Source organism: Paroedura picta, chromosome 2, assembly GCF_049243985.1.
Source record: "Paroedura picta isolate Pp20150507F chromosome 2, Ppicta_v3.0, whole genome shotgun sequence".
Taxonomy (NCBI): Eukaryota; Metazoa; Chordata; class Lepidosauria; order Squamata; family Gekkonidae; genus Paroedura; species Paroedura picta.
The window spans coordinates 100,633,605-100,658,383 of NC_135370.1; the positions used below are offsets into that span (position 1 = coordinate 100,633,605).

Sequence of the window (24,779 nt, forward strand, 5' to 3'; positions counted from 1 at the left end):
AGGGGATAAACTACTTTGCTTGCTGGTAACATGCAAACGTAGCAGTAGCAGAATACAAACCGGTAGTATACAAACTATTCATAGCCAGGTTCGGCTAATCCTGGCCTAGATTAACAGTAAACTGAAACGCTTCTAGTTAAATATTGTTATTTTTTTCTTTTTCAAGCTAAATTACCTCCTCTGGATTTTCGGTGTTGAAATAAAGCATTATGTCTGTTGTTGCTCCATGATGCAGTACTTCTCACACCAATGTTGCCTTAAAACCAACAGGAACTGGCATGAGAAGAATAATTACATCATTCATGTGCTTGATGTTCATAGACTAGTGAAGTCTTATACTGGAGTGTGCAGAAACATTAACCTTATAGCACAACTAATATTTGAATTGGGCCATTGTCTTTCAAGGTAGAGAGAACACACCCTTCACATTTTACAAATGAAAACAGAACTAGTATTATGTTTTTGCAACACCACTGCCTTCACATCAAGGATGGCGGCCTGAGGGCCCCTTCCTCCTATTATTTGGGGCTGGATGTTCCACCTACCCAGTTTCACTTACCTTATTCTGCATTTACCTTTCTGGCACAAGCTTCTGAAGCAATGTGTATTAGTCAATGGAATGTCACAGTTCAAAATGTAACTCATTACATACCTGATTGTACTTATTGAGGAACAGCTGTAACTAATACAGCCACAGTCACTCCCTAGACTGGTGATAATGGGGAAATAAGATACTGTTCTCAAGGCTTCAGCATCCCACATTGCTGCCTTCAGGACTTCTGCTTCACTCTACTGTTTTTCTTTCTCACTTCAGAGCACCTTTGAGGATTTCCTGGGGGTGGGGGTGGGCGTGGGGAGTAAAATGGATCTTGGTTGGCTACCCGCTTTGTGACTTGGGATTTTGTGGAGTATGGTTGGCACTAATTTCTCATTCTTTTAGGAGGCCCCGTAAAGCAGGATCAGTATGTGCCCTGGCTCAGGGCCACATAACCAGAAGGACCTGATTGGGCACATTGTGGGGCACAATTTTTTATGTGTGTTTTCAGGGTGGTCACAGAAATTTTGAGTACTCATTCAGAAAGGGGCACGGGCTTCTTTGTGGTAATTCTCACTACACTCACTACTTTGGTGTAGTGGTTAGGAGTGCGGACTTCTAATCTGGCATGCCAGGTTCGATTCTGCGCTCCCCCACATGCAACCAGCTGGGTGACCTTGGGCTCGCCATGGCACTGATAAAACTGTTCTGACCGAGCAGTGATATCAGGGCTCTCTCAGCCTCACCCACCCCACAGGGTGTCTGTTGTGGGGAGAGGAATGGGAAGGCGACTGTAAGCCGCTTTGAGCCTCCTTCGGGTAGGGAAAAGTGGCATATAAGAACCAACTCTTCTTCTTCTTCTTCTTTAATTGCAATTCAAGGATATTAATCATAATATATGATAGTATTTTTAAGCTAGCATTTAATTAAATTCTGCAGCCTGGCACCCAAGGTGAATCACTACCTGAACCATTTCCAGAAGAGCTCTGAGCACTTGGGAGCAATCCATAATGTACAGTCCTCAACACAGTCACTCCTTCCACCCTGAATTTCTAGTCTTCTGTGACTGCAATTTTTCTGGCCTTTTCCACCAAGCTGGGGGTCTGAATACTAGACTGGTGTCTAAGGATTTGGTCCTATGATACTTGGCCTCTATGTGTGACCAGGGTTTCAATACTAAGTCCATGCCAGACCCTCGCAGACCCTTCATGTTTGACAGCTTGACTCAGCTCATCCAGCAGTTGCCGAATGGTTAACATTGATTAACATTGTTTTTCCCAGGCATTCTTCAGCATACTCAGGGCTCAGGGGTTAGTGGCTAACTCAAAGGAGGGCTATTCCAGCTGAGCGCTGGAAATGCAAGATATGTCAGCCCATAGTTAGGCTTCTTGGTGATCAGTAAATCTAAACAAAACCAAAAAAGTCAAGGGGCACACCTGTACCTTTGAACTCTGGGCCAGATCTATGCCTTGTGTAGGCCACTTCACCAATCATTGTGTGGTGTGCCCTCCCAGCTCAGACCCACTTCTCATTTATGCAGTAGAATTCTAGAAATTGTGCTAAAATTCTTCCTGGTGAATTTTGGTGCCAAATATTTTCCAGGATTTCTCATAAAGAAATTTATGATCCATGGACCCTAAGTTGTGACTTATTCAGAAAAAGAAAGATTTAGAATATACTAGACCAGTTTTCCCCAACCCCCGGGGCCGCGGACCAGTACCAGGCCATGGTGCCCTCAGTACCAGGCCATGGGGGAAGAGGGAGGCGCGGGCACGCTGGTGAGCGCAAATGCGCAGATGCGGCAGCTCTGTGCCTGTGCATTTGTACCCGCTGGTTCCCACACCTCCCTCCCCCCCGCGACGCGGCACTCGCTGTGCCGTGAGTGATCGGCCGCTTTGGCGGCTGATAGCTCCAGGGCCCCTGCGCAGCAATCACCACGCTGCAGGGGGGGAGTCGCAGGCGCCAGCATCCGCAATCACGCAGGCGTGGAGTTGCTGCACCTGCTCGTTTGCACCCGCCCACACTCGTGCCTCCCTCTCCCCCCTGGTCCCTGGCCTGAAAAAGGTTGGGGACCACTATACTAAACAATAGAAATTGTTAGTTTTAGTGAAGAACTAATGAAGTGTCTAATTGTTAACATTGTAACTCATACAATGTGTCTCTTAAGCATTTGTTTTGGTCAAATAAGCATCAGTTATTTGGTCATTTTGGGATGAAGTGATTACATTAATTTTCTGTTAGATTATTCACTTAGAGGATGCTTATATATTTTTAAGCTATTTGCCTGTTTCCAGGGAACTAACTGATGGTCAATGAAAATAGACTCTCTGTTTCTTTACTGTTGATAAAAGATTGATATTTCAGTACTGGAGAGATAAATGCCTACCTCCAGTAATCTAATGGATTGAAGATGTTACAGCTAGGGATGAATGATTCAGTTTGAATAGGCTGAAAAGTACCCAAATCAATGCTGATTTCAGTACTTTTCAGACCTATACTAACATTACACAAAAGGGAGCTATGCACAAACAAGTCAAAATGGCAAGAGGGGAAAAGCACAAATACAAGGGATTATCCACTGGGCAGCCCTGTAAAAATGAAATAGTTGTAAATGGACAGTCATTAATCGCATGGTAAGTGAACATGTAATTCGAATCTGCAGCTGGAAAGGCTAGAATAGGTGTAGAAAAGAGCACAACATTCAGCACTTTAAAAAGACAAAAGCATGAGATATCACTCATGCAGAAACGGTCAAGGCATCACCTGGAGTTGGAGATACTAATTCAGAGGGAAGCTGGGAAGTGATGAGAACCAGGCATTTTTCAGTGATGGGGCCTCTTTTTTTGTTTATCTTTCCCACTGTCTTTCCACCTGGCATTTATTGTAATTGCTATTCAGTGCCACACCTCTACTTTTTCCACTGCTGATGAGTGAAGGATTCATTCATGAGTGGACTTAAAAACAAAACAAAACAATTGAGCAGTCCTTTTAATGTGTGGGTTTTATTGCCCTTTTCTGTAGGTTTTCTCTCATTAGAATGATACTGATATCATCTGTAATTCACTGACAGGAATCCCACAGCAAATGTGTGTCAGGTGCTATGCACATGTCCCCTAGGATTCCCTGTACCTCTCTCCACACGTGTCCCACCCATCATGATAGCCTTTTTATTCGTAATCATTAAAAAAAAACCCTGTTAACTGAAGTAATCAGAATTATCTCAAAATTTGATATTTAGGATAAGAATGGCAAGATATTTTGTATGCTGGAAAATATTACAATAATAAACTTTGCACAACTGGAATAACCTCATTTTAAGTAGTTTTGCAATGGCATTCTAGGTATGTAAAGTTATTAGGGTTTAAAATAAATACTTCCACTTCCTTAAATATTTCATTACCTTAAGGCAGGGGTAGTCAACCTGTGGTCCTCCAGATGTCCATGGACTACAATTCCCATGAGCATTTGCTGGCAGGGGCTCATAGGAATTGTAGTCTATGAACATCTGGAGGACCACAGGTTGACTACCCCTGCCTTAAGGAACTCAAACTTTGCTAAAGCAGATTTACATTTTAAATAGCTTATTCATAGACATTGTCCTTCAAAGAGATGTCCTTCAAAGAAATGTCCAGAAAACATTTTATAAACATCCATTTTATGTTAATGACCAAGTTTGGATTAAATTGGTGACTGTGGTTTTAAAAGATTGGGTTCAATCGTTCTGAAGCCATAGCAATCTCCAAATTTCTCTGATGTCATCATTAAATAGTTAGATTTATGCTTTGGAAAGACACAGACCCATGAACATCAAATTTATATCTGTTTCTCCTTCCTTTCATAATTTTCTCTGAAATAAAAGAGGAGAAAAAAACCTTGACAACAGCACTGAAGAAAAATTAAACATCTGTTTGTAAAACAAACCAGAGTGCCACTGACAGCTGTGGAGGAATGGCAAATGCTCCACAGCTGTCAGACTCCTAAATTAACCATGATTTCCATTTGCAAACAGCTAATAAGTAGGAAACGATAGGACTTTCTCCCCTCTGCCTCTCTACTTTTTCCACTGCTGATGAGTGAAGGATTCATTCAAGAGTGGATCGGAAAGGACAGATCTTTAAAGGCCTGAGCCCATTCTCATTACAATCAATTTAATTCTCCCTTCAGTGGGATTCAGCCCATAAACCAGATCTTAAAACTCAATATTTCAGGGAAGCTGTCTTGCTCTTTCACAGTTCAAGGCTTTGAAAAGTGTAATAATCACCTCTAGGGATATTAGTGTTTTTATAAAAAATAAAAACATGTCAATTTTATAAAAAGAAAGGGAGCATCAGGTCTGAAATGTAAAACAAACCAACTATTTTCTCTCTCTGGTCATATGAATATGTAACATGAAGGAGTGAGGTTCTGTAGCAATCTTGTAGCATTGGATGCCAATAAATAGAAGAGTGAGATGAGATGGTTGGCTTTGGTCCTCACCAGAGATTTTCACTCAGTTTTCCCCTTGTGGGAAAAACCTGCCTTAGCCAGATGGTCTAGATATGTCTAGGTAGTCGGGCTCCTCTACTTCCTTCCTGCTGTAACAGATCTCCAGGATGACTGGGACCTTAGGAAGAAGTTTTGGAAAAACTTGCAGTGGGAAATGAGGAGTCTACATGGTAGTTACTAATGGCTCTTCCTGATCCAATAGTTTCCCATAGAGAGGAAGAGTCTGGGAAATCAAAATTATCAGATTCACTGCCCATCAGGGGGGCTTAGGTCTCAAGAGGAATACCTCTTTGTGACTCTTAACAAGAGAGAGAAGAAGAGTCTTTGCCCTGCCGCCATCTTCCCAGATCCAGAACTGGAGAGTGAGTGGCATTTCATTCTGATGAAGGGCCTAGCAAAATCTCAAAGGCTACAGATAGGCTCTGATATAGAGGCTTTGATATTCTTTTCCATTTTCTGCTTAATCCAGGCTAACAAACTAGAATGTGCATTATCCTCTAAGAGATCTGAGGCAGAAGCTTCTGCCACCTCTGATCCATAGAAGGAGCTATGGGCTGAGGCAGGGAAGGGGAAGAAGGTACATGTTCAGCTAGGCTGGCATTATGGAAATTCCCGATAGATAGATATATGCTAGGAGGGAAGATGAAGGGAAGGTGGAAGGACCCCTGTAGAGCAGGGTGGGCCTTACAGCAAGGCAGGCTGCCCTTGTCAGTGTGGCAGGGTGTCCCAGAAAGCCTCCTCTGGTCTCCTGGCAGAATGGCACAACGGAATACACCCTGATGGCCTCCCTCACCAGCCAGGAGACCTGGGATAATAGTGTGGCCACAGTGAAGTTGTTCTTCCATGGCCAGGAGGCCAGGGAGTGTAGCACTCCTTCAGCAGAGTGCGCCCGGATGGCCTCTCCTGCTCTTCCTTCATACCTTCTGCCAGCTTTTCGTGATGAGGAAGAGGATGTGGGTGGGGAAAAGCCTCCGAGTGGCCTTGAATGGGGGAGTGGCCTCTCCCTTTGGGGACATGTCCCCAATGAGGGCCAGTCAGAGGCTTGGCACACATGTATGGGGTGTCCGAGCTTGATTACAGGCCAATCAGGGTGGCAATTGGAAACTGCTTTGAGACACCTTAGGCCTGCTGGATCACTGCGGCCCATTACCAGTTCTCTCAGACCTCTCACAGCCCTACATCCCTCACAGGTTGTCTACTGTGGGGAGATGAAGGGAAAAGGTGTTTGTAAGCTGCTTTGAGGCTCGTTTTAGTAGTAAACTGCAGGGTACAAAAATACAGCTCTTATTCTTCTAAGGGGCCACAGTGAAAGAAGCATGTGGGCACATAATGTTATATCAACAGTAAAAAATGGAGATAGGAAGAGTTGGGTGGACACGTGTTTGCTGTGACTGCCCCATGTGGATTAGGGCAGGGGGTGTTTTGGTGTCTGTGGCCTAATTCGCACAAGAAGGGAAATTCATACAAAAGGTTCAATGCAGAACTGGGAGGAATTGGTTGCCATGTAATCTCCCTTATGAAGAGTCCCCAGCCTGATTTTCCCTTCACATATCTTGAAAGTTCATCTGTAAGCACTATGCCAATCCCCAAAAGTCAGTCCTTTCCCACACTCAACTAACATTCCAAACCACAGGTTCTTGACACCCATCTCTCCACACCTTCACCCTCATTTTTCACCACACCACCACAACCCCCCACACAACACATATATTCAACCTCATGACCTTACAGACTGGACCACCCCTCCCCTTACTCTTCCCAATGGCAAGCTCTCTCTATCTTAATCACTCTCTTCCTATCTACCTCCCTCTCTGTTAGCGCCCACTGTATCATCTACAATGGGCTTTATTTCATATGTATATATATATGACAGATTTATTATACTATGGTTTTATCTCCTACAATTCATCATAGATGATTACAGTAGTTGTCTAGCTAAATTATATGTGCACCTCTGAATAGATTCCCCAAATATTTGTTAATCAATGTAGTCTCCTCTGGTCTCCTGGCAGAATGGCGAGAAGTAATCACGAGAAGTTGTTTATGAAGAATGTACTCTACCTGATTGACCTCCAAATGAAAAAGAACACAGTAAATCAAATGAATGAATTCAACTTTCTGCTGTTTAATGTGTGCTTGGAACTTACATATTAAAGAATCATCTGAAATAGAGAAAATATTAGAATTTAAAGGAAGAGATAGGTATTTGCCAAAAAGTATTCTTGTGAAATATTCGTCTGCCATCTGAACATTTGTTCGCAGGAGGACTTTGGCACCAGCGAAATCGTCACCCATGCAGAGTACCCACAAGAATCTTTACCATCTTTCTGATTCCATGTCATGCATCTTGTAGTCATATCTGATTGGCTATGTTATCTCATCAGAAAGGCTGTTCTGAATTAGGGAAATGGTTCCTGTTTTTACTCTTATTATTGCCAGGTAGCCAAATCTAACTGAATGTTACATCATCATGCTGCCTCTATGATTGTTGATTGACTAGGATCATTTTAAAAGACGCCTTAAAAATTGGAACCAAAAGATAGGAGAAAGAAGCAGATGTGAACAGTTGGCAAACAGCATATAAAGAAAGTAAACAACCATCCCTTACGCCATATTTTAATGGCTGAAAATGTATTTCCTAGCAATGTCAATAAATTCTGCCCCAGCAGAATCTGGGATAGACCTACAGCTTTGGATAGAAATGAATGGATTCAGGGACTGTTGCTTTTCATATCAATCAGCAACTTAGACCTCCACAAAAAGGAAGGGGAGATATTTTTGCCTGTCACACCCTTGACTTAGAATGTATACATTTTTAACCTTCTTATCACAGGATGGCTTCTTTACAGAAACAGTACCATCAAGAGAAAATTAAATAATGCCAATTGACACCTACAAGCAAATTTGGACTGTCACAATGGTGACTTTTTGACCACCAAGATGACCAGACGGGATTGACAGACTTTGAAAATTCCTAGCTTGAAATAGAAATGAGTCCACCTTTTAATATTCAGACATATTACAAATGGAGCATCAGATCTATGAGAATTTTTATTGGTTTGTCAAAGGAGTACTCTTTGGGATGTTCTCCCAAAGCAAGTTCACTCATCACGCTGACTATCACCCATGCAGGTCAGTAGAATTTCTCATGTGAACCTTACCTGCCTCAATTCTGTTTCAGTGACAATCCCAGCAGGGGATAAGAAAATCATTAGGGGGGATACACATGGTGTACATTACTGAGGGGTAGAGGGGGGACTCATCAAAGGTTTGTCAATTGCTGTGGAAAGTATAGCTTCTAGAAATATATCCAAGGTGATAGTATGAAAGAGGTCATTAGCTCTCATAGATATTCAACCATACAAGTATCATTCCTGACTAGATAAGCAAAATTCTTTACTTTTACTATGAAAAAGAGCACTAACAAACATTGTAAGAGTCACAAGAGTCTACTAAGAAATGACTTTTTCAAAGCATTTTAATATAGCATTGGGAATGCTAATTAATGCCAAAAATATGAATGGGTATTTTAGTGTTGCAAATATTGCTGATTAAAGCCATCTTAACACCGCCCGTGGCGCCGCGGGCGCCACGGACTAAATAAAACAGTAAGGGGTCCTGGGGCGGGATGAGTCCGGGATGAGGAAGGGTCCAGATTGGACCCTTCCTCATGACAGACAATCGGAGGGACCAATCGGCAGGTGCGAAGCGCCTGCCGATTGGTCCCTCCGATTCCCAGCCCCAGGAACTGCGAGCCGCGCACAGCGCGGCTCGCAGTTGCTCCCGGCCTGATGCGGCGAGAGGCGCGAAGTGCCTCTTGCCACGTCAGGCTACCGCCTGAGGGAGCCCCCGGCAGTCGCACGGAGCGCGGCTGCCGGGGGCTCTCTGCCCGGCAGCCTGATGCGGCGAGAGGCGCGAAGTGCCTCTCGCCGTGTCAGGCCGCCGCCTGGGGGAGCCCCCGGCAGCTGCGCTCTGCGCGGCTGCCAGGGGCTCCCTGCCCGGCGGCCTGATGCAGCGAAGCGCCTCTCGCCGACTCAGGCGCCTCTCGGCGCCTCTCGACTCAGGCGCCTCCGGCCTCGACTCAGGCGGCGGGTTGGGAGTCCCCGGCAGCCGCGCTCCACGAGATTGCCGGGGGTTCCCTCGGGCGGCGGCCGGACGTGGTGAGAGGCGCTTTGCGCCTCTTGCCGCGTCAGGCCACCGCCCGAGGGAACCCCCGGCAGTCGTGCGGAGCGTGGCTGCCGGGGACTCCCTACCCGCCGCCTGAGTCGAGGCCGGAGGCGCCTGAGTCGAGCCCGGCCAGCCACCACCGCCCAACGGAGGATGGCTCGGCTCGATCTGCAAGACTAGCGGCGTCGACCTCTTCCCAGCCAAAAGGAGACCGGCCGAGCCGCCGCCAAGCCGCGACGAGGCCGGGGACGCGGTCGCCGTGCGGGGCCCGTGTGTCTGCGCTCACCCGTCGCTGCTCCGCGCTGCCATCGCCGGTGCTGCGGCGGCCGCCATTTTGGAACTCGGCCTGCCTGTGTCGGGAGCGTCAGAGCCCCATCGCCTCTTCAGTCGCCGCCGGATGCGCCGCCGCAACGGGACATCGCCCCCTCGCCCCACCCAGTCACTGCCGCCCTCCGGAGGACGCCTTGGGAGCTCCGCCACCACCGACATACTTCAGGAGCCCCCAGCGCCGTTGCCGCCACCCTCCACCACGGCCTGCCAGCCTACCGCACTCCAGGTAGGCCACGAGCCCCCGGCCTCACAGCACAAACCTGACCTTGCCAACCCAGCCCACTGAGCCCCGCCGCCCTCATGGCCTGCCCTCCTAGCACCCACTGCATTTTGACTGCAGTGGGCTTTTTTACTAGTATAATATATTTTAGATAATTTGCATAATATAAATAATGAAATTATATTCTGTATGTTGAAACACTGAGAACAGATGATCGAAAATTCTTAACATCTTGGGGTTTACAGAAATAATATTTTTCTAACTTAAAATCATTAGTAACTTTCCTGCACACATGGATAATCCCTACTGCAAGGGCACAGACGTTCAATATTCTTGATGATGTGCGTGTGCGTGTTTGTGTAATATGGTTATTGACTTCTCTGTCACATGTATAATTTACAGATATTTTTATCTATAGAAATTGCAGCACTAACAGCATGGCACAGTATTGTTAGCAACCACTTTTTAAAAATCTGTTCTAAACAACTGAGTTGCAAGATTTCAGAAGCTTGCATATGAAATCATAATTGTATAGAGGTCACTGTAATGAAACATGTGACACTCCCTACCATAGAAATGAGCAACAGCGTAGCAGAGGCATCATCTGTATATTTCATTTTCAGCATAGCCAAATCTGTGGATCCTTAAATCCAGTGACTAGACCAATGTACAGACAAGACAGATCTTTCAACAAAGAAAAAAGCCCCACTCCTGATTTGCAGAAAAAGCATCTAACCAACAACAATAATACTTGAGGATAGTAGTGCCTGTAGCTTTAAGAAAAATGCACTCAGTGACCATCGCTAGGCAACTACACAGTACAGTCAGCTGGGAACTGCTTCCTTTGCTTTGGGCAGGGCTAGACAGGCCCTTCCATGCCTTGAGCAGGGCTTAGTAAATCCCAGGTTCAAATAACCACTGTGCTGTAGAAGCTCACTGAGATCCTTTCTGCACCAGCGGCACCACACCAGGCTGCCACTGGGTGCTTGCGATTGGGACAGTTTGCCCACCACTTCCTGTGTCCACATGGAGGAAGATTTTACCCACTGGATCCGTTCTGCCCTGGATCACTGCCTTCACATAAGGCTGCTGGAGTGGAGAACTAACAATGTAATCCCACCTTTGTAGAATTTTTTTAATGCCCCAGTCAGTTCTTCAACACTGCATAGTGCCATGGAGCTGACTGGGGCATTTTTAATCTCTTCTGAGATGCCGTAGGCAGGTGAGGAGCTGAGCCTGGAAGGCCTGACTCTTGCCCTTCCACATGGGCCTAGCCTGAGATAGGCCCCATTGGCACCCGGAACACCTAGCCATGGTGATCCATGTGTCAGTCACCTCTAGACTCGACTTCAGTAACTCACTCTATGCAGGCCTGCCCTTAACTTTGATCTGGAAAGTACAGCTGATCCAGAATGTAGTGGCCAGGGTCCTCACAGTTACACCACCTCAGAGGTCCCACATTCAGCCTATTCTCCAACAACAGTGCTGTCTTCCAGTCGAATTCCAGATCAGATTTAAGATTTTGGTAATTACCTTTAAGGCCATACATGGTCAGTGCCCAGTGTATCTAAGGGGCCACCTCCCTGCCTATACCCCTCAAAGAGCATTACGCTCCATCACTTCCAACTGCCTGGTGATCCCTGGTCCAAAGGAAGCTCGCTTGACCTCAACTAGGGCCAGAGCTTTATCCATTCTGGCACCCACCTGGTAGAACGAGTTCCCAGAGGAGATCAGGATATAGAACAGCTCTGCAAGGCCTGCAAAAAGGAGCACAATGTGTCCCATTTGTCTGTCATAGACAAATGGATAATATGATATATGCCACAGGCCCCTTGAAAATATAGCTATAGCTTCTTGGCAGTGATTTCTGACATTGTGGCAGCATACCCTCACCACCATACTTATAATCTCTGGATATGTATGTGGATCTCAGGATATCTACATGTGAAGTGCTTCTGTTACACATTATACTCTCTGCATATCAAATGGAAGAATGTTCCAAGTACCCAGAAATCCTATGGGGGAACATGGACTGCTAAGTAAAAGCATTTTCAAAAAATGATGAGAGTGATCATTGAGATGAAAGCCAATGCTCATCAAAACAAAATGAAGACAAATATAGAGTTTTAAATCCCAGAGAACTGCAGATCTCCAGCCGAAAATCTTCATAAAAAGAAGAAATAATCATATATAAGTCTATATCAAATCCACCAGGTGGACACCGAAAGCATGTTCAAGGTTCAAGATACATCTTGTAAAATCTGCATTATGTTTTACTTCCACTTAGAGCTGGGTTTACAGCTGCACAATTTCCCAAATGAGTGAGATTAAAAAAAATACATGCAAATGGTGTTCTGAAATCTGCCAAATCTCAAATTTGGCAGCCTCTGTATGCTTTTTAAGTTGTTCAGCCCTCTGGTGACTACTTCCATCCAAAAAGAGACACATGAATAAACCAAAAGAGGAATTATTTATGCTGAAAAATAATGAATTCCACACTTTGTCCTAAAAAGAGTAAAACATGTCCCTTGCATTTTGACATGAACAAAATTTCTACCACAAACAGACCTCAAAGTAATATTGTAATATAATTATTTGATAGTTTTAGAAAATAAGTTGCTGTTAAACAACCAACAAATATTCTGTTCACATATTTGGAGGACACTTGAGACTGGCCAATAAACAACATGTGTAAAAATGTAATTGATTACATGTTATGACAATCACATTACTTGTCTGAATTCCAGGGTATTTACTTATATCAATTTTTTCCTCTTTGGTTTCTTTTAAACTGTACAAACTTGACAACATTCACAAAAATCAAAATGAAACTAATATGAAATCAAACAAAGAAGCAGCAAGATTATACAATTCCATACCAAAACATTCTCCAACAGTAAGATAGACTCAAGTCAAACTCTTGTGGAATTATGCGGATGATCCCACTTAAGGCTTCTACGAATGCATATGCACAAGATATAGATAAACATGAAGTGCTGTGCATGCATCCAGTGGCATGGTTCAGATACGTTTATTTTATTCATGTCATTATTCACTTCCCCAAAGCAACTTACATCATTCTCATCTACTCCATTTTATCCTCACAACTATCTTGTGAGGTATATTAAGCTAAGATTGTATGACTGGTCTGAGGTCACCCAGCAAGTTTTCATGGCATAGTGGGGAAGAAATTAACACCTATGTCGCCCAGATTCTAGCCCAGCACTCTAATCACTAAACCATTACAATGTTCCTCATCTTCTAAAATGTGGTTAGAAGGATTGAGAACAAGTTGTAGGCTCCCATCATCTGTCCAATATTCCCATTCCATTCATATTTAAATTCCCTTGGTTTTGGAAAGCCATGTATTGCTGTAACTAGAAAACCATAGGTTGTCTCCATCCTGAAATTTCCAATTACATGAGAAGGGAAATGTTTTCACTGATTCTTCTCTTCTGTAACAGATGTCTGATTCCTCCATCCGCAGGTGGGGTTACCCTTGACCTTACCTGGAAATTACAGCTGGTACAGAGTATAGCTGCCCAGGTCTAGACAAGAACCCCATAGAAGTTGCACATTAAACTGCCCCTCCAGCAGCTGCATTGGCTGCCAGTGGAGTTCTGGATCAGGTTCAAAGTGCTGGTATTAATCTTTGGAGCTCTTTACAGTCTGGGACCCACATATTTGGGGAACATCTCTCCCAATATGTCTCTCAAAGAAAGAGAGACATCTGGTACAAATTTATTGGTAACCCCTGACCTCAAAGCCAGCCATCTGGCCTTGAGCAGGTGGAATGAGCTGCCACCTGAGACTAGGGCCCCAATGGAGCTATTACAGTTCTGCAGGGCAGAGCCTGTAAGGTGGCACTCTACCACCTGGCCTATTGTTGAGACCAGGGTGACCTAATGATGGACCTCCCCCCATCCCCTGCAGCTTCCCCCATTCCATCTTCCCCTGTTAGAGTTATCTGCCACATCCAATGGGCAGGAAATGAAATGATGGCTAGAATATGGGTAGACTGTCAAATTAGTCGGTAAGGAGAACTGGCTTATTTTTAGAATATTTTAATTTTAGAATTTTAATGTGGAATTAATAATGTGTATTATCTATGTATTCTTAAACTATTTTGTAAACTGCCTTGAGTCCAATGAGAGAGATGTAGTCTGGAAATAAACAAATGCAAATAAGAAATGGAAAGCATTTCAATCCACATTTCACAGTTAACTTCAGATTTAATGGAAAATTCACCTTTTTAAAACCCTAAACCTGTAAGCCAGTTTGTTGATACAGCAATTCACTGAATATGGCATATGAATTCAAGTTAAAATCCTGAGTAAAATCCTGATTTTATACTTTCCCCAAGTTCTAGTGGCCCAAATCAATCACACTATTTTTCAAGGTCTCCTTATGAATCTTTCCTGAAGCACTCCTCCCCTGGCTCTTGTCAACTGTTCCCTTCCTTTGTCAAGGACTACTTCCCAAAAGAGAAAGGGACTAGGCACACTGTGAGCAGCAATTATAACCTCCAGTCTCTTTGTTTCAAAAATATGTGACCACACAAATAAATGTTAACGCTTTACGAGAATTTAAGGTACAAAGTTTCGCCATTGAAATTGCAGAGCATTTTGCACAATATATCTATTTCTTTTTTTTTTAATGTTTTGTTTTTCATGCTATCATTATAGCTTTCACGGATGCCACAATCCGTAAGAAAAATGGTGTCCAGCATTTGTATGCATTTATGTGGGAGTGAGGAGGTGACAGGGAAAAAAGGCTTATAGTAAAGCCTATAATTTAGATGTGCTCAAAGCCCTATATCCTAGTGAAAAAAATGTACATGGTGTTACATTTATACCAAAAATATAATAATTGTTATGTACCTCACTAACCCCACAGAGCAGCTTAGTACTATATTATCCTGTTAATCACTAGTAACAATGAAATAGTTGTTTGAGTTTGATATGTTTCATTCCTTTGTATTCTAACCCAGAAAGGCACATCAAGTTCTCCTCAAGTAACTGATACTTGGAGACAGCAGTCTGAATTTTATAAATAGCTTCACTTTTCTTCATTCATATTTGCCAGAGATAGGTATTCAGGATAAATGAAGTGTCACAATGTTGCTAACTCAATTCATTTTAAACTAAACTCTCCTGTGTAGTGATCTTTTGCAATAGAAGAATGACCTCCTCTTAGATCTTGACCTGGTAACAGATTAGCTGATCTCCTGGTACCAGGTGAAAAACCTATGTTCCAAGGACTTAATGCAGTATCTATTTCCCTTCTTCTGTTGCTGAAAATAATGCCTTAACAGGTTTATGTGCTGCTGCTTAATTGGTTGATCTGTGGCTTAATTCCTAGCTATTTTACTTGTTTCTATTTTATCTCTCATTGAGAGGTAGAAATGTCTGAAATAAAACAGCTGCAAATAAGTAATGAATTGGATCCAGGCTAAATTTTGATCTGACAAGAGACGTAATTTCTACCAAGTCCCTCTTCCTGCTTCATACCCCTTAGATGCTTCTCATGTTGTTCCTGGGGGGGTTCTGTATATACCAAGTATGGCATTTTGTGGAGATCAGTGAACTGCAGAAGAAAGAGGAGAGGCTGAACAATTCTGCTTTGTTAAAAAAAAAAAAACCTTATATGAGCAGAAAATTTAGTCTGATCTCACCCAATAAATAAAAATAATAAATAAAAATATATCTAATAAATATTTTAGCAAACGTGTATTTTGACCATGTTTGGACAAGAGGTCACATTTGCTTGAAGTTGTTACAGAATTTCTGCACAATTCAAAGCAGATTTGGAGATTACACAACTGAGCCCCAATTTAAATGTGTCATTGGGCAAACAAGAATAACCTATCCAAACAGCATTCCATCCATGTGTACAACATTAGAATGTTGATCTTTAACCTGAGCAAGTTCAGTAGCTTTACACTAGTATATATTTTAAAGGTGAAACCAGCCACATGGAACATGACACAGGTAAGACCTTCTAGATTGCCTGTCAACACAGTTAAAATTGAGCCGTAAGAATTTTGATGGAAGAAAATCACAGTTTGAAAAGGCTTGTGAAATTCTTAATGGGAAAGTGGTTTCCCATCTCTAACATGGGAAACATGGACTGCTGCCGTGACTTGACTCATTAAATATTAGAATATGTTAAAGGGCTATATTTATCCTGTGCCACAAAAGTCAATGACATGCCATGAATGCATGGGATGAAGTAAAGCACTTGCATTCTGGTGCATAGTTGGAGTACAGAAACTAGAGTACGGAAGCTGATTAATCAAGTTCAGTTTCTAGTGTGCTTGTAATTTCATTGACATACACAAGTATCCTCAGTATTCCTCAGGGGAAATATATGTAAACTGTGAAGTATCAGTCAAACAAAACATATGTGTGGCACCTTGCCTAGGACTGTGCATAGAGAATGCAAAGAGAAGCAGCAAAACAAAAGAAATCCTTCCCCTTTACCTCTCTCAACTCAAGTTGCAGCCAATAATGAGTAAAACTCTTTTTTTTTTGAGACCAAAACAAACAAACAAACAAACTCAGCTCTTCCATCCCTCCAAATGACAATAGCTGCTCTCACATCCATCCTTTTAATTCCCCACCATTTAGAAAGAGGAAGGCACTAAGCAGGAAGGGCTATTTAAGCAAAGAACATAGATATCTGGCACCTATCTTTCTTGTATCTGGATAGCAACATTTGCAATTGGTCGTAAAAATGGCTTAGGAAATCTGCTCAAAATATGTGTTCCACCTAATTTCATTATATACAATTGATGGTACCAGTGATTTCTACTGCCCTCATTTCCCCATGAGGTCTAAATCAACTTCCTCCTATCACCTATTATTATACAAGTGATAGCTTCACAATGCCTCTTTTGAGTGTGTTAATTTCTTATACCAGTCAATTGTAAATAGTCCTGAAATACTTCAGTTTGGGATGCAAATTTACTGGTCAGATGTTACTAAACACGGGAGATATGAAAATCTTCTGGAATAAAAGCTCTAAGTACTGATGATCTGCTAAATTAGAGTGGAACAGAGGTAAGAATCCTCTTCCTCAGGGTTAGAGACACGTCTAACTGCAGCTTTCAAAGTGCTAATCTGAAGCTGGGCTACTTGCTATTCTCATCCTCTTCCTTCTGTAATAAGAGCATTCATCAAGTCAGGTTTTCCATTCCTAAAGGCCTTCCTAAAGGCTGCTACCATGAAATACTGGGAGCAAGGAAATTCATATTGTGATATTACTAGATCACACAACAAATCCCAGAGTCCTGTTGATAACAGTGGGAAACTTTCCATTAGGACACTAACCATGTTAACAAGAAGATATCAGAAAAGGCATCCTCGGGTCCACACTACAGATAGGTGATTTGGGTACTTTTTGGACATATCTGAACCAAATCACCTATCAATGTATTTTAAACTGGCTGAATCAGCAGTATCCAAATAGCAATTCAGCAATTTGGCCAGTTTCAACTTCTCTTCCTTCCCTGCACCCTTCCCCAATGCTCTTGGTAGCCTAGGAAGGGACTTGGGGGGGGGGGGAAGCATTGTCAAACAACTGATCTGTCATGATTAGCTGCTTGACATACCCTTTAAATATTCCCGCCCCCCAACCCAGCCTTCTCAGGCACGGGAGATGCTGTCTGCTGACTGAGAAGACTGTGGGGAAGAAAGTATGCCAAACAGCTGATCTATCATGATTAGCTACTTGGTGTGCCTTTAAATACCTCCCCACAGACTTCCCAGGCAGCAGAGGTGTTCTCTGCTGCCTGAGAAAATGGAGTGTTTGTGTGCCAAACACCTGATGTGTTTAAATGCCCACTCCCAGCCTTCTCAAGCAGTAGAGATGGAGAACCATCTTTCGCTCCTTGGGAAGGCTGGGTACCATGTGCACAGGGGGGGAAAAAACAGTACTCTTTAGATTTGGATGAATCAATTCAGCTGAATTTGAACCAGTGACTGGAGAATCACATGTTTTGGATTTGGCCGAAACAATTCAGGCTGTATCCAAAAAGTACCGATTTTTTTTTCTGTGCACATGCCTAATTCATGCATGTCCAAACCATATTTAAAATTATTAGAGAACATACACCCATTTCCCTGTGCCTCATGAATAGTCTCTCTGTGTGAGTTGTATTTGATTAGGGATATATATGTCTAAAAGACTGATCACATAACAAATTTTACAGGAAAGGGCAGGGCATAGGTGACTGTGCATAGATGTGCATATGCACATATATATATGTGTACAAGATTTAGTCTGGTACTTGATCACCTGTAAAATGTGAACCACCTTGTAATTTTCAGGAATAAGTTCAGAATCTTTGAGATAATTGTAATGGTCCATTACTGGACACTGACAAGACAACAGAAAATCCTGGCTGAAGACAAATCCATGTATGTTCATCTGCTAAATTAGCAAGTTAGGCAGTAATTTAGCTCCATGCCAGTATGAATCTGGTGACAACAAAGCTACCCAGTGTTTTCTGGCTATTTAAGGTTTCCAATTTCACCATGTATTATTTCTGTGGGATGCAGGAACATAAGACTACCATATTATCAACGGCATTGGGAACATCAGGCATCTGCATGCTTCCCCAAACATTAAATTAAGGCAAGTTTCATCTCCGTATCTGAACCGTAAAATTACTTACTTCAGAATTACACAGCCTGTGCCCAAAGGAGGCGCTGTCCAAAAAACTTGAATACGTGTCCTTCTCCTTGGCGTGCTTTCTGTAACAGCCACAGGACAATTACTCATGAACTGTGTTTCTTCTTCATCAATAATCTAAACAAATATAAAGGAATATTTCATCAGCTCATTCATATATGCAAAATATTAAAAAGCATTGTAAAAATAGGTAAATGTAAAGGTATCCCCTATGCAAGCATGTCTGACCCTTGGGGTGATGCCCTCTAGCGTTTTCATGGCAGACTCCAATACAGGGTGGTTTGCCAGTGCCTTCCCCAGTCATTACCGTTTACCCCCCAGCAAGCTGGGTACTCATTTTACCGACCTTGGAAGGATGGAAGGCTGAGGCAACCTTGAGCCGGCTGCTGGGATCAAACTCCCAGCCTCATGGTCTGTACTGTAAAAATAGTAGCACCAAATAAATATTTTTAAAAACCCTACATAATAATAACCTTCTTGGTGGTATCACATTTTGCCTTCTACTTTCTCCAAAAACCACAATTTCATCTCCCCTTTTCCTGCTCCCTTCTTTCCCTCCCACCCACCAGCTAACCTACTTTTTTCTTCAACTTTTTCTCCTTCCCTGATTCTGGTAACCTCTATCCAAGAAAACTATGGCTGGGTTTCACAGGGCCAACTGCCAGACTAGGCCCCACTGCAAGGAGCGGATCCCACAACAGTGTTTACCTGTATCCCCTTCCCCACACTATTTCCTCTTTCCCACTTCCTGGCAACCCCCTTATCTCAACTTTCCCTACTTCCTGATGTCCTAATGTAAATAATTTTATGAAAGGTACCAAAGGATATCAGAACCAGTGGATGAGCAGGTAACACAGTTATGCCTTATTGCAGGAATTGTGCTTTTCATGACAGTGACAGTATGATAAAAGATTTTTAATGGGATTCATCTCAAAAGACATTCAGAAGGAATAACTCCAGGAGGAAAACCTAACGTTAAAGAAACCACTAAAATAGCATGCACATATAGAACGTCTCATGCACAAATATTACAAAATAAATCACTAGAAGTGCATGACATTCAAAGTGAAATGATACATCACAAACACAATGGTAGTTTACCGGGCCTCACCAAAAGTAGGTTAGAAGAAGAAGAAGAGTTGGTTCTTATATGCCGCTTTTCCCTACCCGAAGGAGGCTCAAAGCAGCATATAAGTCCACACTCCTAACCACTGCACCAAACTGGCTCTCTACTGGAAAAGTAGAAACAAAACAATGCAAACTGTAAGGAAAGAAACACAGGAAATAGGAGGAATGTCCAGCATGGGGGAAAGTTTTTTTTATACATGCAAAAAGAGGAATCCTATTGCCCACCTATGCACTGCAGAGAATAAAAGCCTGAAAAAAGTGAATGAGATACAAAAAGCAGAGGGACCTCTGGAAAGGTATAGAGATACACTATTTTTGGCATTAGCCACAAATACAGAAGAAAATGAAAATGAAACAATGGTTAAAATACGAAAGTGATTCGGTTCAGAATACAGGAGCTGGGAGAGGCTGGCTTCCAGATAAGACCTGGAAATTACCCAGAATTACAACCCATCTCAAGACTACAAATATCAGTTCCCCTGGAGAAAACTGGTGCTTTGGAGGGTGGACTCTACACACAGAGGCAACAAACATAGGAGAAATAGAAGGCAACTGAGATACTCTAAAATGGCACAGCAAAAGGAATGCTACACACCTGTAAATAAGTGCAACAGAGAAGTTCAGGAACCACATATCAAACTAATGTTCACCAGTATACTAAAAGAAGAAGATAAAGGATATTGCAACTAAAAACACAGTAATGGAAGAAAAAGGTATCCAAGTGTCAAAACAGGAACCAATCAACTTGGGCCTGCAAGCAGACAAAAAAAAAGTTCTCCAGATATGTTCAAGAAATATGGCAAATATTTGGGGAAATTATATAATATGAAGACAATAAAAGGACATCCTTATTTCTGATGTTGATTCAAATAAGAGGGATCTAATATACAGAGTATATTAATATACCAAGTATATTAGAGGTGCAGATTATATAGAGTATATCACAGGTACAGTTTGTTGGTAGACCAGAGAAGGCAATAAAGAACTCACTCTGTGTAGAAGATTATATTCAAAATGGCTGAATAAACAAGCAGTTCTTCTATTACTAAAGCCTTGTGGTGTAGACTTCTTTCTGAGAGACCAGATACATAATACCTTCGCATTCACCATTCACCCTCCATGAAACTGTTTTTTTTTGTGTGTGTGTTTTTTCAATTGGTAATCTGTATATTGCAATAATGTTTTAACACTATAACAATATATTTACTACTGATAATTTTGGAAACATGGCAGAAAGCCTATGGGTGGTGTGCATGGGAGGAAGGGCAGGACAGAGGTGTAGCACTAGATATGGGCAGAAAGGTGCAGCTACCTACAACTTTCCTTTCCCCCTTTCTGAAACCTGCTTTGGGTATTTTGTTTTAGGTGATTTAACCAAAGGAGGTTTAAAAAACCTCACAGTGGAGCCAGTAAAAACAAAGAAAGGGGACATCTAGATGACAATGTTCAAAAACCCCTAGAAGGAACACTACAGTTGAGAAGGTGAGGTAGATCTCTGTATGAAAGCAACCAAGAGAAATGTTGTGTTTGGAGAATAGGAGCGAGGTATAATATCCACACCAGGAGAAGATTTGGAGAAGTTCCCTAGGCAACCAAGGGTGAATCGAATTGAACCAATTCCCATTATATGCCCAACATATCTTATCCATGGTTCCTCTTAATATTTGTGAAACTGGCCGGGGATTGGAGCAAGTCCGAGTTCTCTGAGTTGGAATAGGGCTAATCAAATTGCGGCTAACTCCTACGGCTCACGCCCCCCTCTCCGGCCGCTTGCTACCACGCCACCCTGAGCCTCTGCCTGCCTGCCACTGCTAGAGCCTCGCCAATACTGCACCGCTCCACCCCCCACCTGCTTAGGAATATGGTATGGGAATATGTTTAGGAATATGGTGCGTGCCCCCATGTAATACTGTATTAGTAAACAAACAAACAAAAAGGCTTCTGCTGCCCTATAGCATGACAGAACCTCACCACACTTGCTGCCCCTGGAGAAGCACAAATCTGAGGCAGATGAGGTGCAGCTCCCGAATGTGAGGGCACAAAACTGGGGCAGACCTTGTACAACTGACACAAGGATCCCCATGTGGGAGCAGGAAGAGCCAGGGCAACGTGCCTCAGCTCAAACAGCAGGCTGCAGCCTGGTGCACTGGCCTCCATGCAGTAAACATCCATGTGACTCTCTAGTGGAAAATCTGCTGTTTCAAATCTGCTGCCAAACTAGGGTGGACTCTGCATGGGTTTTTTTATCCACTCCCAGTATGAATAAATCCCTGCCGTCTACACTGAATTGAACTTCCATTTTGATTTTGGGCACTTTAAATTTTCCATCTGCAACATGAATGATTGAGCTATGGTGACCCTCCTTTTTCCCCGCGATATACAGGAGCGGAGAAAACTTGGTATAATTGATCCAGCCGGTGAGGTAGAGAAGCAGTCTGTCCCTGATTGGCTGGGCACCAGTTCAAAGACTTCCTGGCTGCAAAACTTTCCTCCCAAGATTTTTTTTTCTCTCTGTTTCCCTCTGGAATCTGTTTTAAAGTGACCACGCTCCAAAATCAGCAGAGATTTGCCTCGTTCTCTGAGAGGCTGCTGCTGGCTGGCTGGCTGGCTGGGCTCCCCTCCCTCCCCCCCCACCACTTGTTAAAGAATGAGATGAGCAGCCTGTGCTGTACTAGGCTTCTCCACTGGCAGTCAAAAGAGGAGAAATAAAACATGCCAGCTGGACTTCTTCCGCCCTCCCCCCTCTCAGCTTCCCCAATCAAGTGCAGAACATTTTCTGTTTCAAGTCGGGGGAAAGCAATAAAGAAGAATTCAGCAGGATTGACAGTGGAAGAAACAAAGTAAGTGCAGAATCAGCCCAGTTAAACAAGATTAGCAATATACATTAAATATTAAATAAATAATAATTCAACAGGTTTTATTTCTCTAATGCAATTTTAGACTAATGATCCACCAATATTAGTTTTGTAAGTACAGAAAGCTGAGCTTTAATTGCCTATAGTCTAACACTTAATTTCACCTTGATAATTACAGAAAAAACATAATGAAGGGTATGTTATTTCTGCCCTTTATATTGTAGTAACTGGGAGTTGTTGCAAGAACATACTGTACAGCATAATATTTCAAACAGTGCTATAAAAAACTAAATTCAAGGTCCTGCAATATCACCAGTAACATATAAATCATATTTTCATCAGTTCATGGCACCACTGTCTTCCTCATCTCAGTGTCTAGGTCCAGGGGTATAAATCCTCTTTAGTTCAAAGGGCTGATCACCAGTAAATAAAAGGAGGGAAGCAAAGACTGAAGGCTAGCTTGCCTCCTGGTACTTGGGAATAGGGTCATTTTACAATTAACATTGAATAACTCCAAGAGCATGATTTTGATTATGTGAAAATCTACTCAATTTAGCATTTCCTACACTTCAGTTTAATATCTTCACTATCCCTGCCATACTTGAAATGTATTGGATGATGAAAAAGTGTATTCAGTTTCCATTTCTAAACAAGTGTCTTTATTCTCATGGTAAGGATGATAACTGTGCCCTTGCAAGTATTTGGGAACGGATAACATCAGCATGGTATGCTTCTCAGTAATTTCAGCTCACTTAAGAGTAAAAATGGCTGGGGCATTAAAACTCATGTTTGTATTAAACCATGTATCTGTTTATATTTGCATCAGCATATCGAATGAGCAAGTATCCCCTAACATGTTACACGTCCATATAAGCCTCTCTGCAAAATAGGAACAAAATGTATGCATCTGACAAAGTAGACTCTAATCCATAAAATATTATGCAATATGTATCATTTAAGTTTCATATAGGTAGTCAATAAAAACACAGAATTGATGATTACATACTCAGGGCCAAACTGAGTTGTGAAGATGTATGTTAAGAACTCTCATCTCTTCACATTTCTTTTAATAGCAGCCATGAAGAACACTAACTGGTAGTGTTGCCAAGCTCCAGGCAAAGCCCAGATATCTGTTGTCCGGGCCTCTCATGCGGGAGCCCGGATGTGCCGTTCCCCGGGAGCACCCACCCAACCCCAGCGGCAGACAGGCCAGCTCCCATACTCCCCTCAACGGCCGAGGGATGAATGACAAAGCCTCGAACACCTGCAGCTCCTGTGGCTGGCATGAGAGAAGCCTGCCAGGCCAGTTCGGAGTGCAAAGGAGGGAGAGACAGGTTGCCGGCGTGCTCAGCAGTCGCAGTCGATGGGACCGCCCTCATGAGCAGAGCATCGCTGCACTTCTGCAAAGATTGGGAAGGGCTCGTGAGAAGCCTTACGGGAGCTGACGGCAGAACGCACAGAGAGCGGCAGCCATGGGGACGCTGGGCAGATGGAAATGTCGGGGTGGAGACTGGGGAGAGGGAAAGGATAAAAGGGGAAGGAAAAGACACAGAAGGGGGGGAGAAAGATGAAAGGTGGAGGGAGAGACACAAATGGGAAGAGGGGGAAATGACTGTGAAAGAATAAAAGGAGTTGCACTTTGGAGAAGAGTGAGTGTGCTTGTTTAGGAACGGCATAAGCCAGTGGACGGCTAGGGAAGGAGCCCTGAGAAGCTACGGTGGAACTGGAGGCAGCAAGTGGAAGCTACGGTGGAACTGGAGGCAGCTACAGTGGAACTGGAGGCAGCTCCAATAGTTCAAGCCCCAAGTGGGATGCACCCTCCCCCCCCCCATAAATTTGGCGGCCAATAACCAGTCCCTTAGGTGGCAGAGACACTGTGACCCAGAAGGGGGATGGGTCTACCCAGGCCACTCAAGCACCAACCCCCACATCTGTTGAAATGATATACATTTCTGTGTACAAGGATCGATTCTCCTAGACAAAGGCATGTGGAGGGAAATACTGTGGTTTGGGGGCAAAACTCTATGGTAGAATTATCTTCTACCATACATTTTTTGCTCAAAAACCAGAGCATTGCCCTCTGACATGCCTACATCACTTCTGGGCACAATGCTGAAATGTCAGGCATTCCTCCCTTTTTCTTTTTTTTTGGGGGGGGGGGGTAATTCTGCACACCCCCAACTGGCCAGCTGGTTGATGGTGGAAAGGTAGGGCCTGTCAGCAACAGACCCACACTGGGTGGTCTGGCATCCATACCTCTATACCATTCTCCCAATTTTCTGCTGTCCTCAAGTTGACTCAGTAGGCAAAGCTACGGAATAAGTTTAAAGATGTCTTGAGTAGCAAACACAGGTTTGCCCTGATT

The 24,779-nt window shown here is 43.2% G+C and overlaps 1 protein-coding gene across 3 annotated transcripts in view; it reads right to left on the minus strand.

Moving 5' to 3' along the window:
* SPON1 (spondin 1) overlaps nt 1–24,779 on the minus strand; it is a 383,122-nt gene that overhangs the window by 277,972 nt on the left and 80,371 nt on the right. For all 3 annotated transcript variants that reach the window (XM_077321895.1, XM_077321896.1, XM_077321894.1), the window contains one exon: nt 18,415–18,548. In XM_077321895.1, the coding sequence (XP_077178010.1) occupies nt 18,415–18,548 (134 nt within the window). The remainder of the gene's footprint in view (nt 1–18,414; nt 18,549–24,779) is intronic.